Source organism: Botryllus schlosseri, chromosome 7 (genome assembly GCF_051294905.1).
Source record: "Botryllus schlosseri isolate E-star chromosome 7, Bs_hap1, whole genome shotgun sequence".
In the NCBI taxonomy this organism is placed as follows: domain Eukaryota; kingdom Metazoa; phylum Chordata; class Ascidiacea; order Stolidobranchia; family Styelidae; genus Botryllus; species Botryllus schlosseri.
In genome coordinates this window covers 14,192,102-14,206,292 of record NC_137242.1, presented here as the reverse complement: position 1 = coordinate 14,206,292, position 14,191 = coordinate 14,192,102, and the positions used below count along the sequence as shown (strand labels likewise).

Sequence of the window (14,191 nt, the reverse complement as noted above, 5' to 3'; positions counted from 1 at the left end):
AACTAAGTGGACTCTTGTGACGTACATAAGATTTGACTTCTAAGTGGTGAGATAGCTAGGACAGAGCGGTGGTATAGCAGTTTCGTCTGTACCAAGCAACCGCAGCGGACGTCATTTTAGCGGTAAACAGCAGAGCCAGGCACCTGCTGTTTGGTCTACAGCAGAATAAGCTCAAGCTGTGGGGGAGGCAGCATTTCTGGCGTAGTGAATAAAGGCGCAGTGCAGTCAACACATTGGATAAAAAGTAGTAAAGCTATAAATCATTGATAAATTTATCTAAATTATATTGCACTTGCGCACATAGATTTATGATATGACTTCGTTACATGATGTTATTTCTTGACTTCCAGTCTGCTATATCAAAAAATGTAGAATCGCCCAAACGTAGGCTTCTAAACTAAGAGACGCACACTATTTCAAATTGGTATTTCTTCACTGGCAAAAATTTTTCCCTGCGGGATGGTATTTGTCATGTGAGGTTCAGATTGCAAAGACAGGAACATTCGGCGCCAGTCATTTAGGCGCCTATGGACGATTACACCTATATGTATTTTGTATATATAACGAAGTCTTCGGTCAATAAGGGCATAGACCTTTTCGGCCAAGGTTTTCTCGCTGCCGATCGTTCTGGCACACTTCTTGGAGTTGCATGTTATATGGCCTAAAACATGATTGTATTTCTTGGTGGGTCGTGGCACGGTAATGGCCCAATACCCAAAGATAAAGATAAATGGCTACTTGAATTCGCGCCCAGCGCGAAAAAATTTTGAACAAATTGCATAAATTTTCAAAAAATACTCCATGATTTATGCTAATTCACGAAATAATTTTGGGCTCCTTTCGAGCTCGGGCCCCCACCAATTGGGGGGTTTGGGGTGCGGCAGTTACGGTGCTGCATACTGTCAAAACCAGCAATCATTGCTTACCAAAGACTGTACATCGCAATTGTTCAAAGCAATATTCCCCGAATCCAACATCGCAACGGCCAGGACCAGGACTATACAAGCATTGCTGCTGGAGTTCTTGCTCTATACGCTCAAAAAATGATTTTGTCTATAGACTTGGTGTACGGCCTTTTTCGATCTTGGTTGACGCCTCTAATCACAACGAGGTGAAGAAGGTTGGTTTATCACCCTATTTGACGAAGTGCTCTTTCGGCCCTGAGTAAAGGTAAACCCAGACCTGAACTATCGTGAGATCCATGAAGAACTTTCTAATAACAAGGAGTTGCTGGAGCAGATTGTTTCTGGCGAGAAGTATAGAATGTGATATGCCACGGCTCGCATAAATACAAAATATGTACAGAAACGCTTTTTCATGCCAATCTAAATTTTTGACTGTCCTTATTTTTGGGTCCATGTCGATGGCAACCCTGGGTATAGGTATTAATGAGGTAATGAGGCTTAGCTATTCGGCTTTTCGCCCCAGGACAGGATAGGATATGGCGATTGCCACTCCTGTACTATTTCAATGGTTTACAATTACTTATAAAGCCCTTCCACTTGATATCGGGAATTCGATGACTGACCATATACTATGCGCATTAGCGCTGTTCAAAAATAACCTTGGTTGTTAATTGATGGGTTGTCTTCAAAGACGATGCAAGGATAATCCGAGAATTGCCGACGAAAAACTTAAATAACTCCGCTTCTACTAGTAGGAATTGAGTCAAATTTGTTTTGCATCGTCTTTGAACACAACTCAACAATTTCATTGGGTTGACAAAAAAATTTGAATTTTTTTTTTATTTTCCGTAATGAATTAAATTTTTTAATTGGATCTGCGGCGGCTTATACTTGTTAGAATTGAACCAAATTTGGTGTGCAGCCTTTTTTAGGGTAACCTGACAATTTAATCAGTGGATGGCCGGAATCCGGAAAAATAACTTGTTTTTGAACAGCCCTGGCCCTGATGTTCATTGTGCATCTGTGAGTAGGGACTCTGTCGTCAGTAGTACTTTATTCCGCTCGGCGGCCTGAATTAGATTTAACCTGGTACGGTCATACTTAGGGCAACGGAGGAGGAAATGCTCCACGGTTTCTTTGATCCCGCATACATCACACAGGCCATTTTTGTGACATTTTAATCTGTGGAGATGGCCATTCAGCCTAGAGCAGGGGTGGGCATTATTTTCTTCCGCGGGCCAAATGAGAAGTAGAAATACGTTGGCGGGCCGAGTGCGCCGAGTGAAAAATTTTAGTTATATTCCGCAGCGAATTTTAATTTCATTTCCGAATTACCTTGTTAATAAATGCTGCTCAGTGAATGTGTTCAGGTCAGGTAATGAGAAAGTGACGGTTAATTAGAGAAATATATATTTGCCCTCATGATTCGAAACAATAATAAACATGATACATTTTACCTCTCTTGAAACCCCTATCCACGTTCTTCTATTAAGACTCTAAAACAGGGGTTCTCCAACTTTTTTAGGCACGCCTCCCTTTATGATAGTGAGGAATTTCGCGCCCCCGTATCATGATATCACAAATATTTAAGGTTCAATCAGAATGCTAGCAATCCTAACGTATATTTAAATGACATGGGAGTTTATGGCTGTTGATGAGTGAATTTTGAAATATCAAAGTTGGAGCAAAGCAATAATTGTAAGCGTGAGGTAAATCGCGCGAAGCGCGAAAAAACGTTTCATAAAACTTCAACTTCGCGCCCCTTCTGACGTACATCGATTTCAATAAAACTCTAAACATACCTACATGATATATAGACAAATACATATCATACATATATCGTGTCGCACCACCACACACGAGGCTATATAAACTCGATCCGTCGATATATCGCAGTGATAAGTACGATTTCTCGGCACGTCGCGAGGTAGAGCCCTGGCCGACGAGAAACTAGTAACCACGGCTAAGGGCATTTTATGAAATATTTCTCAAATCTGTGAACTATATTGTTACCAAACAATTTCTTCACCAATATGTCTTTCAAGGTCTCTTATAACATGTGTTAAAATGTTGAAGTTCAACTCTTGTGGTAAACCCAGAAAAAAAGCTGTTAAATTTGACAATTTTGAAAAAATAAAACAAAATAAAAAAATTGAAAAAAAGATCTTTATCGGCTATAAGTAACTAAGGATGGGTTTAATAATGGTTTTTCATGTTTCTCAATTGATTCTTAAAATTTACATTTTACTACAGGCTGTTTTGTGCGCGCCTCATCGCTGACCTCACTGTGGTAGCAGTGCTTCCAAAGCCCAGATTGAAGGTGAGCCGAGCCAAAAGTCGACAGCAAAGTGCAAGATATGGGCAGGGAAGCCGTGGTTACTAGTTTCTAGTCGGCCAAGGCTCTACCTCGCGACGTACCGAGAAATCGTACTTATCACTGCGATATATCGACGGATCGAGTTTATATAGCCTCGTGTGTGGTGGTGCGACACGATATATGTATGATATGTATTTGTCTATATGTCATGTAGTTATGTTTAGAGTTTTATTGAAATCGATGTGGGTTTTACTGCGCATACAACGATGAACACACGAAAAGTCTCAGCATATACACCGTCGCGTCACCGTCATGTAGAATTTGCAGATTTTTAAACACGATGCATCTCGGTGTGAATACAAATATAGAATGCAACGTGCCGTTTTGATTTGCGTCTACATTGCGATGGCGGTAATTGTGACTACCGAAACGTTTGAGAAGCATGGAAACGGGTGTCTTTTTTGTAAAGTATTATCGAGGTGAAAGTTGATTGCGGCTTAACTGATGGTAAATATAAAGATCTGTGTGTATGACGCGTGATGTAATAATGCCAACTGCGTGTGAAACAGCGTGTAAAGCAGGGGCGGGCAACTTCTCCAAGTCGGCGGGTCGGATATAGGAAAATTAAGTACGTGGCGGGCCGAATTGCTGAATCGATACATTATTCGACCATTTATCCACGTATACAAGGAAGAAAACGTATTTAATGAATGTATTTTAACGACAGCAATGCAACTTCAAAGCCATTTCTCGCCAATAATGACAAAGACAATGTGGATTTGAGAACAGCACTCTCATACAGCAGGGGTGGCCAATCTTTTTGCCAGTTACGGCCGCATTTCGACTACTCATGTAGCCTACGGCCGCATTCCAGGGAATAGTCGTAATGAACTAGCAGGACGCCAAATACTCATGTTAAAGTGTCTATGTCCATTTCCGGCGAACTCCGTAGCCTACTAATCTATTAAATAATGTAGGCTGTTCATAGTCGCGCCAAGCGCGAAAATTTTTTCAGATTCATTCATGAATTTCGTCATGAAAATTATTAGTTCTGCATATTATTTCTCATCCCATATGATCAGATTCACCGGTAGAGTTGGTGGAGGGCCGGTCAGGGCAGGCCAATTATTATTAGTCACTTTGTTGCATGCTGCTCTTTGCATGTCTTGACCTCCCGTCAGGATTGTCGGTATAGTGAGGAGAACACGATTCCGAGTTGGTATTTCTATATGTGGCGCATCTGTTCGCAACTGTACTGTGGGGCTCTGATTGCATAGTGCGCAACTATATTAAAATCGAAAAATAAAGTCGCATTGAATCGCGCGCTGCGCGAAGAAACTTTAAAGAATAATTCAAATATTTCAAGAAATCGGGAGTCAATTCGTAAATTCAAATTCCACGTCGACGGCCGCCAACACCTACTAATGGAATTACGTGTCCACGGCCGCACAAATTTGCTTCTACGGCCGCAGGTTGGCCACCCCTGTCATACAGGTACCACCATGTCTGCTTCTCTCTGATCACTCAACGCACGGTGCAATCCTTCATCAAGATTTCCAGGCGTTCAATAAGCCCGGTACCCCAAATTTACCAAGATATCAATGCATTAGGATTAAGTAGGTGACGAGATAGCGTGGTTGTTAAACTGTGGGGCCTGTCTATCTCGATATTGAATTCATGCGGGCCGCGGCCTCGAAATTTGAAATTGTACGCGACCCGTTTTCAGTTGGCGACACCTGGCATAATCGGTGTCTTACAAAAGTCTATAAGTGTGCGCCGTGCTACAAGTCGACGGTTACGGAATCAAAAATAAGAAATATCGGCCTGGTGTAAATGACCATTGTCGTCGCCAAACACCATTATTACCACAAATGACATTAGGGTTCAGTACATCGTAAATGCCGATAATGCAAGTCTTCTCGCTTCGACGAACTTACGCGTAAGCTCCACCCTCGCTCGCTGTACATACATGTGTATAAAAACATACAATCACTAAAATGTATGTGAGCAAGTATAGTGGGGAATCTCGGAAGACTGGGGCCGGCGGGCCACATTATCATGTAAGACGAAAAACTGTCCGCGGGCCGGACAAAATCCCTTCGCGGGCCGTATCCGGCCCGCGGGCCGTATGTTGCCCACCCCTGATGTAAAGCATACACCGTATCTATGACGTCATAATTGGTTGTATGCAATGTAGCTAGATGCATGTTTTTGAAATCTCTATATGCTGACGATTGCCCCTGAAGAGTGTCAGCTCGAAAAGCTTCTGGTTTTAATATATTTCTGCCATGAATATATCATTAAAATGTATAGTACCATGAATTGTCTGCCATTGGTAAGTATGCTGTTTCGTCACAAATACCATCAAGTCTCGTGCTCTGTTGGCTTTACCATAAGTTGAACCGTTTCAGAACACCACAATATTTCGATGCAACAAAAACGAAGGAAGGAGTCGAAACGACTTGAAGTCCATCCATCAAACGTGGCAGAACAGAAACATATAGACGAGCGATTGAGAAGAAGCGCGCTTCAGCTAGCGCTGGGCGAACTCGAGTATACCTGAATGATTCGATTGAGTGTTGTGCGTCGGCTCCACTACGTTCTCCTCCCCTAATAAATTTCATTTACGCGCATAATCGACGCGTGCCACGTTCCCGTTCTCACAATAATTCGTCAGCCAGAATTTCGTGACAGTCATTTTGATTGCAGCAAAAAATTTAGCAGTGTGTTGTTATGCCATATGCATGTCTTAGAATTGGAATTATTTCCTTCCTCCAAAGGACCACCACTCGCAATATAGAATAATATTGGAGATATCAGGGACATAAACTCAATTTTTGATTTGTAAGGCAGGGAAAATGGAATCCTGATTAGATTGCAGACTGGTCAGTGGACAGTGGTCACTCCAGCCAGACCTGGGCAAAGTGCGGCCCGCGAAGCTATTCTGTGCGGCCCGCGAAAGGTTGCTTGGAATTTAAAACAGAAAACTTGATTTTGAATGACTAACACCACAGGCTGTATCAACTCAACAGTGCAGCAGATACAACGACCATCGAACTTCACTTAAAGGAGCCGACGACCAATTAGGCATGCTTTGTACTGGACAATTTATTATCTGAGCCCAGAATGTTTATAAAAGTAGTAGGATTTGTAAATGCCACCGGGCGAGTCATCTGATTGCTTGTCAATGTGGACTTTATTATGGGCCCTTGAGTCATGGTGCGAAATGACTTCGTAGTCGGTGCACCAATTTCCCCTTATTCAACCAACCAACAAACCAACTCAACAGGAAATTTGTTTACTTAGAAGCCGGTTCATTAATATGCCACCATTACGGTGCCTCACATGCGTAATCTAGATCCCAAATAAAGACAATGTGGCAAAAGTATGAGTAACAATCAAAGTTAGCAGAAATCACTCTTTCCAGTTCAAATCTTCGTTGTTGCAATTGTCACATTACGCATTATACGGCATGTGTTTCAAATTATTACGTGATCCGTTTCCAAATCCCAAATTCGTAAAACAAGTCAATCAGTGCTCGCGATTATTATATATGACTCATCAATCATCATATCTATCAGCCATAAAGGATTACCGGGCATACCAAAAAAGAAAGCCGAAAACTGAAATTCAAAGAAAGTTTAGACTTTAAAGCACTAAATATTTGTATATTGGACTCAGTCCTTCTAGTTTTTTGCTGAGCATGTCGCCTAGATTATTTAAGCTGCAACGGCTCAGAAGGCAGCGACCAAGAAAATAAGCTTTGTACTATTCTATATACATTTCAGTGCAGTGGTTCTCGAACTGGGGGCGTGATAGCATCAGAAAGGGCGCGAAGTTGAAGTTTTATGAAACGTTTTTTCACATGTTCGGAGACATGATGTCTAGACTCAGTAGAATATCGGATCAACATTACTGTTGTCATTATTACATCACAAAATCATGTCATCCAAGTGCTCTTATAAAACCGTACGTGTATTTGTTTTGTTCCTACACAGCGTGCAATAGTTCACGTTCACACATAACAAAATCGATCGTATTCCGTGAACAGCGAACAACGTACGCTTCATGAAGCTTGCGCAGATCACGTTCAAATGTATAAAATACCAAAGTATGGAAGTATGGAAATGTCGTTCCATACCATAGATTAAAATCTTCCATTCCATACCATACTTGCATTGTTCCATATTCCATACCAAAATATCGATCCATACCATACCATACTTCCATACCATGCCATACCATACCATGCCCCGCATTTAGGGAGCAGTAAATGTAAGGGGTAATGCTAATTAGTACTATAAGGCTGGACGGAATTACATTAAAACCAACATTACGAGGCTACCGAGACATTGATATTAGCTTCACCTGCTTAAAACTGATCCGATCAAATATCCTTCATAAAATATGCCCGCATCTAATGTAGTATCCAATCTACAGACATCTTGTTACTAAATTCACGATTCTTCGTGTCAAAGAAACAGACGACACTAAAGGTCGCAAGTCATTCAATTCATGAGGATGATATCATTGTTCTTTTAACTGAAGCAAGTAGCGAATAAGCAAGCTCTGAACACTGAACAGTATATACCGGAACCAGCAGGCTGTTGTGTAAGCCTACGTATAACTCTCGCCACGAATAGCTGGGGAGCGGAAATTCAACGAGCTCATTGCAATACATCGTGTCATGGCTAAAGTTAATTAGGAGGTATCTCTTGGATTGGTTAGGCATGTCAGTTTGTTTTTCGAAATGACAGGCACCGTAACATAAACTCCCAGTTTGCTATATCTTCCGTTTTAGGGGCGCTGTCCGTTGCGGTTTATTTAGGAGAATATAGCCTACCTACTACTTCTGCTATCGCTTTGAAAACAACAATGATGAGCAACCACGGGATCATAAACGCTACAGATCTGTAGGTGACCGACGGATATGCATAACGGCAATGAGCCGAATCTATGTCGCGGGTAGAGATTCTGGTACAAAGAGGGCCAAACCATCAAAATAAAGAGTTTTTATTCTTTACGAAAGACCCGGTAACCAGTTAGCTTGGACAATACCTGTCGATAAGATGAAACTCCTGCAACTGCATCACAGCACCACAGAATCTCAGCATCTCAGCATCAACATGCTTCAGGAAAGCTCTAGGACCTGCGTTGACTTGACCAGATTTGACATTGCCATTGTGAAGTCAACTATACTCACATCAGTAGAGTAAGTAACTGCGAACCATCTGGGATTCAGAGGCGAGACAGCGACAGTTGCAAATTGCATTGATTATAACCGGAAGGAAATGGTATGTTTACACCTTACGCGTGATCACAACTACCGCACTTCTGCAGCAAGCCTGGTATCTATAAGCACCCTGAAAACCGAAGGTTATAGAACCGATAGCGAAGGAGGGTGATTGTGCGGTCTGGTCCTGAACCGGCGATATGAGGAACTGACGCTTTAGGGGCCATATGACATCAAAAACATGTGAACAAAGAGAACAAGTATATAGCCATTCACCACTTTTCTCTTGTTGCTCGACGAAGGATACTCTAACGCTGGGGGGTATATCGACGGCTTCGGAGTCAATAATACGATATCAAGGGGTTGTTGCTGAAAGATCTACCAGGGCACAGTGATGTGTAATGTAGGGTTGCCATACCTCTGGAATTTCCCGGACATGTCCGGAATTTCACTGTTAAAACTGCGTCCGGGAGGAATTTCTAAAATATGCCTAAATGTCCGGAATTTTGAAGGCTTGAAGTAAGCTCATAATTTTTTTCGTAAATCAAGATCAACAATATTATTTTGGGCAGAGTTATGCTACCTAAAGGACATTTTTCCTCGCGCTGCGCGTAATTTAGCATCACATATTTTAGTTTTAATATGGTAGGGTTACCATATTTTTGTTTCACAAATTCCGGACGCTCTTCAGCGCCCACTAGCGGATTTCAAAACGAGGTGTGAGCGCATTGTCGATCAATATGACGTCACACCAGCAACGCTTTGTCTATCGACTAGAGGTGGTCGCGATCCGGTTCAGGATTATGTGGTTGTGTATTGTATGTTGTAACCTGGACCGAAACCACATATTTTCAACCTCATCCCGCTCAAATAAACACTGATCTTGGGCCCATCGTATAGGGCAGTGGTTCCCAACCTGTGGTACGCGTACCAATAGTGGTACGCGAAGGTCTTCCAGGTGGTACGCGAGTGGATTTTGTTTGTTTTTTTCGACCGAAGGGAGTTATTTATTAGTTCAGGTGGGATGGATTTCAAGTTTTTGAAGCCGTCGTCGTCGTGGCAAGATACGTCCGTGGTAAGTACGTCTTTATTCTCCCCACTGTGACGTCATAGAATGTCTAGGTTAGAAGCGCGCGGTGCGAGCGCTGTATTGTACTAGGAACACGCAGCGAGTTAGCCTAACATGGTGATTTGTTCAAGGGAAGTTTGTTACTGGCAGATGAGCATATGTCAGCAGAATTAATCATGCGTGTTTAGTACGATTAAGTTACGACAGTTTTTGCTCAATATTCTTTCGGTATTAGAAGGGACTGCTATTTGACCGGCAACTATTGTAGAAGCTTCGTGTGATCTAGGCGGGACGCACGCTGTAGTCTACTGAGAACTCTCAACGACGCAACTCGGTAACTGTTGAGAGTAATTATAATATAACAATCATTAAATGTATGTGTGTGTTAACGGTTATTACGAGCAGTCAGATACCATAGTTCAATTGGAACAACCTCAACGACCAAAACATTTACATTTCCTTGTACTTTTGTTACCAATTTCGTCTCATAATATTAGTATAAGTCGAGCTAATTTTTATTGGTACGATAAATAAAATTTTCACTTGATTTTATACCATGCCGAAGCGAAAATATGATCCAGAGTATTTGAAATATGGATTCATCTCAATCGAACACGGCGGAGAAGTTCTTCCGCAATGTGTGGTGTGCATGAAGACCCTTCCCAATGCGTCCATGAAACCCAGCCTGCTCCAACGTCATCTTGACACGAACCACGGCGATAAGAAATGCCGAGATCAGAGCTACTTCCAGCGGCTTGCGGAGAACGTGAAACGGCAGCGCTTGGACAAAACTAGCCTTTGCCGCCAGAAGGGGGCAGAGATTATTAAAGCATCGTATGAAGTCGCTCTCCTGGTGGCTAAAAGCATGAAGGCTCATACCATGGCAGAGTCTATTATAATGACAGGGGCTAAGATTTTGGTGAGACGTGTGATAGGTGAGGAGTTTGTGTCAAAGTTAGATAGTGTGCCCCTCTCTAACAATACTGTAAAGCGCCGCATCGAGGAAATGTCAGTTGACATTGCCGACCAAGTGATTGCGGGAGTAAAAGCCTCAAAATTTGGGTTTGCAATACAAGTTGGCGAATCGACAGACGTTGCCAACTGCTGTCAACTACTTGTCTACATCCGATTCACACAGAACAATGCCGTGAAAACAGAATTATTGCTGAGCCAAGAGCTGTGCAGTACAACAAAAGGAAAGGATGTTTTCAACGTTTTAGACAATTTCTTCAAGCTGAATGAACTGGATTGGGGGAAACTCATCGGATGCACGACAGATGGGGCTCCGTCTATGCTTGGTCGAAAGTCTGGATTTCAAGCCCATGTGAAAGCTGTGTCACCAAACGTCACCAGTGTTCACTGTTTCATACACAGATTCGCCCTCAGCGCTAGGGTACTCCCACCAAATTTGTTATCGTGCTTGGACCGAATTATAAAAATGGTGAATTTCGTCAAAACGTCAGCTTTAAATTCTTGGCTGTTTAAGCTGATTTGTGAAGATCTCGGCTCTGATCACACTTGTCTTCTCTATCACACAGAGGTGCGCTGGCTCTCCAGAGGGAATACAACAAGGCGTTTGTTTCAATTGAGGGATGAACTACTTGTACTTTTACGGGAGAAGGATCACGATTTTCGAAAAGATCTGGAGGACGAGGAATTTATCATAAGATTGGCTTACTTGTCAGACATTTTCGAAGTCATCAACCACTTAAATCTGTCATTTCAAGGACCAAACTGCACTGTCGTAGAGTTTAGTTTAAAACTGCGGGCGTTTGTCATGAAGTTGGACCTCTGGAAAAAGAACGTGGAGAACAAGCAATACGGAATGTTCAAATCCTTGACAACCCTTAACAGCGCGCCCAATGATGAAGTTTCCCGTGAAATCATAGATCACCTCTCACTGCTCAATGTTGAGTTGATGCATTACTTTCCTGATGTGACGTGTTGTGCTTATATGACCTATCCATTCACTGTTGATCCAGCCGACCTGCCTGTCGGGACTGGGGAGCAAGAGGAGCTCATAGATATCCAGAATGACCAGATAGCAAGGACGAAACACAATGATTGTTCTCCAATAAACTTCTGGCTTACAATGTCCTCCTCGTACTCGACGCTAGCTTCTCACGCTATTCCCCAGCTGCTAATTTTCCCTTCTACGTGGGAATGCGAGCAAGGGTTTTCATCCCTGATGACTATGAAGTCGAAGAAACGAAACCGACTTGTTGCGCCCATGCATGACTTTCGATGCGCTATGAGTAAACGGATGCCCCGCATAGACGAGCTAGTGGAAAATAAACAAATGCAGCCATCGCATTGAATAAATTGACTTTTGATGTTATTTCATTAAGTTGTTCTTGTTGTAACTGGTGGTAAAAAAACATTTTCATGCATCCCATAAACCCTGGCTGATAATGCCTAGTTTAATATAATTCGTTTTTACACCACGTATTAAATACGTGATTATGACGTCATAAATGGTGAAAGCATTTTTGACCGCCGTCGGCACGCGTAACTCATGTAGGTGGTACGCGAGCACTACATAAAACCTCGAAATGGTACGCGGGTGGAAAAAGGTTGGGAACCACTGGTATAGGGTATTCGATGCAACTTCTGGGTATTTACCATATGCATCTGGTCGTTAAATGATTTGAATGAATTGTGTCAATATTATTGTTTCTTCCATATATTACTGTATAATTTTAATCCTCTCCGCCCACATAATCAGAGTCAGCGGTAGAATAGAGCTGGTGGAGGATGATGACTTCGAAAATGCAAGGGGCGTAATTGTACAATGTACATCGTTAAATCATGTTCATGTTACGCCGATAAGATTATTTATCAGCCTAATGCGGGTGTGCACTTCACCATTGAGCTATATAAACATCGCACGTCCGGTGGTTTCCAACCTTTTATGGTCGCGAATCCATTTCCAATTTGAAAATGTGCCGTGGCCCAGCTCAAAATTCGATGAACTGATTACTAATTAATGGTCGGCATATTTGCCCAGGCTTACCAAGAGCCTACTTTGGAAGCTAATTACATTCAACATCTTCGCGAACCCAGGAATAAAGGCAAACTACCCCCAGGTTTAGAACCACCATCTTTGAATAAAACATCCAAACGACCTAAAACGACGACTCTATGAATACCGTTATCTTGTAATTGCGATTACAATTAGACTTCTTTTTGTAAATGAATGTTATTTTATATTTATTTTTTGATCGCAGTTTTGCGAGGGCGGTAGTCCCCATATTAAAACCAATATATATGATACTAAATCGCGCGCAGCGCGAAGAAAAATTTCATGTAGCAAAAATCTACCCAAAAATAATATTGTTTAGGTTGATTTACAAAAAAAAAATGTGAGCTTACTTCAAGCCTTCAAAATCCCGGACATTTAGGCATATTTTAGAAATTCCTCCCGGACGCAGTTTTAACAGTGAAATTCCGGACATGTCCGGGAAATTCCGGACGTATGGCAACCCTATAATATGGGGACTATCACCCTCGCAAAAACTGCGATCAAAAATAATAAAAATAGCATTCATTTACAGAAATCAGTTTAATTGTAGTAGAAATTACAAGATAACGGTATATTCATAGAGTCGGTTTAAACCATTTGGATGCTCTATTCAAAGATAGTGGCTGTAAACCTGGGGTAGTTTGCCGTTATTCTGAGGTTCGTGAATATGTTGAACGTAATCAGCTTCCAAAATAGGTCGTGATTAAGTCCGGGCAAATGCGCCGACCTAACTAGTAATCGGCTTATCAAATTTGAAGCTGAACCACAGCAAATTGGAAGTGGAGTAGCGACCATAAAAGATTGTAAACCACTCGATGCGCGGTGTTTATATAGCTCAGTGGTGCAGTGGGCATCGGCATTAGGCTGATAAATAAATTTATCGGTGTGACATGAACATGACTTAACGATGTACAATTGCGCTCCTTGCATTTTCGAATTCGTCATCCTTCAACAGCTTTACCGCTAACTCTGACAACACACAACTACATATACTCCTGAACCGGGTCGTGACCACCTCTAGTCGATGGACAAAGCTTTGCTGGTGTGACGTCATATTGATCGACAATGTGCTCATACCTCATTTTAAAATCCACTAGTGGGCGCTAAAGAGCGTCCGGAATTTTAGGGTTGTGGGTTAGGGGGATATTAGGGTTGTGGGAGGGGGGATATTAGGGTTGTGGGAGGGAAGATATTAGGGTTGGGGTTAGGGGGATATTAGGGTTGGGGTTAGGGGGATATTAGGGTTGTGGGAGGGGGGATATTAGGGTTGGCGTTAGGGGGATATTAGGGTTGTGGGAGGGAAGATATTAGGGTTGGGGTTAGGGGGATATTAGGGTTGTGGGTTAGGGGGATATTAGGGTTGTGGGAGGGGGGATATTAGGGTTGGCGTTAGGGGGATATTACGGTTGTGGGAGGGGGATATTAGGGTTGGGGTTAGGGGGATATTAGGGTTGTGGGAGGGGGTATGAGGGTTGTGGGAGGGGGTATGAGGGCTGGGGTTAGGGGATATTAAAGTTACGGGTGGGGATATTGGGTTGGGGTTAGGGTTGCGGGAGGGGGAAATTAGGGTTGGGGTTAGGGGGATATTAGGGTTGTGGGAGGGGGTATGAGGGCTGGGGTTAGGGGATATTAAAGTTACGGGTGG

General features: G+C 42.5%; 3 protein-coding genes across 3 annotated transcripts in view; 2 read left to right on the top strand and 1 right to left on the bottom strand.

The window, feature by feature from the left end:
• LOC145443718 (uncharacterized) overlaps window positions 1-14,191 on the bottom strand; it is a 441,881-nt gene that overhangs the window by 165,853 nt on the left and 261,837 nt on the right. The window lies entirely within an intron of this gene.
• LOC145443417 (zinc finger BED domain-containing protein 5-like) lies at window positions 10,081-11,279 on the top strand. Its single transcript, XM_080321383.1, has 2 exons — window positions 10,081-11,204; window positions 11,252-11,279. Exons 1-2 carry the CDS (start codon window positions 10,081-10,083, stop codon window positions 11,277-11,279), a joined length of 1,152 nt encoding a protein of 383 aa, XP_080177509.1.
• On the top strand, window positions 11,216-11,841 carry LOC145442430 (zinc finger BED domain-containing protein 5-like). Its single transcript, XM_080320337.1, has one exon. It carries the CDS (start codon window positions 11,302-11,304, stop codon window positions 11,839-11,841), a length of 540 nt encoding a protein of 179 aa, XP_080176463.1. The 5' UTR covers window positions 11,216-11,301.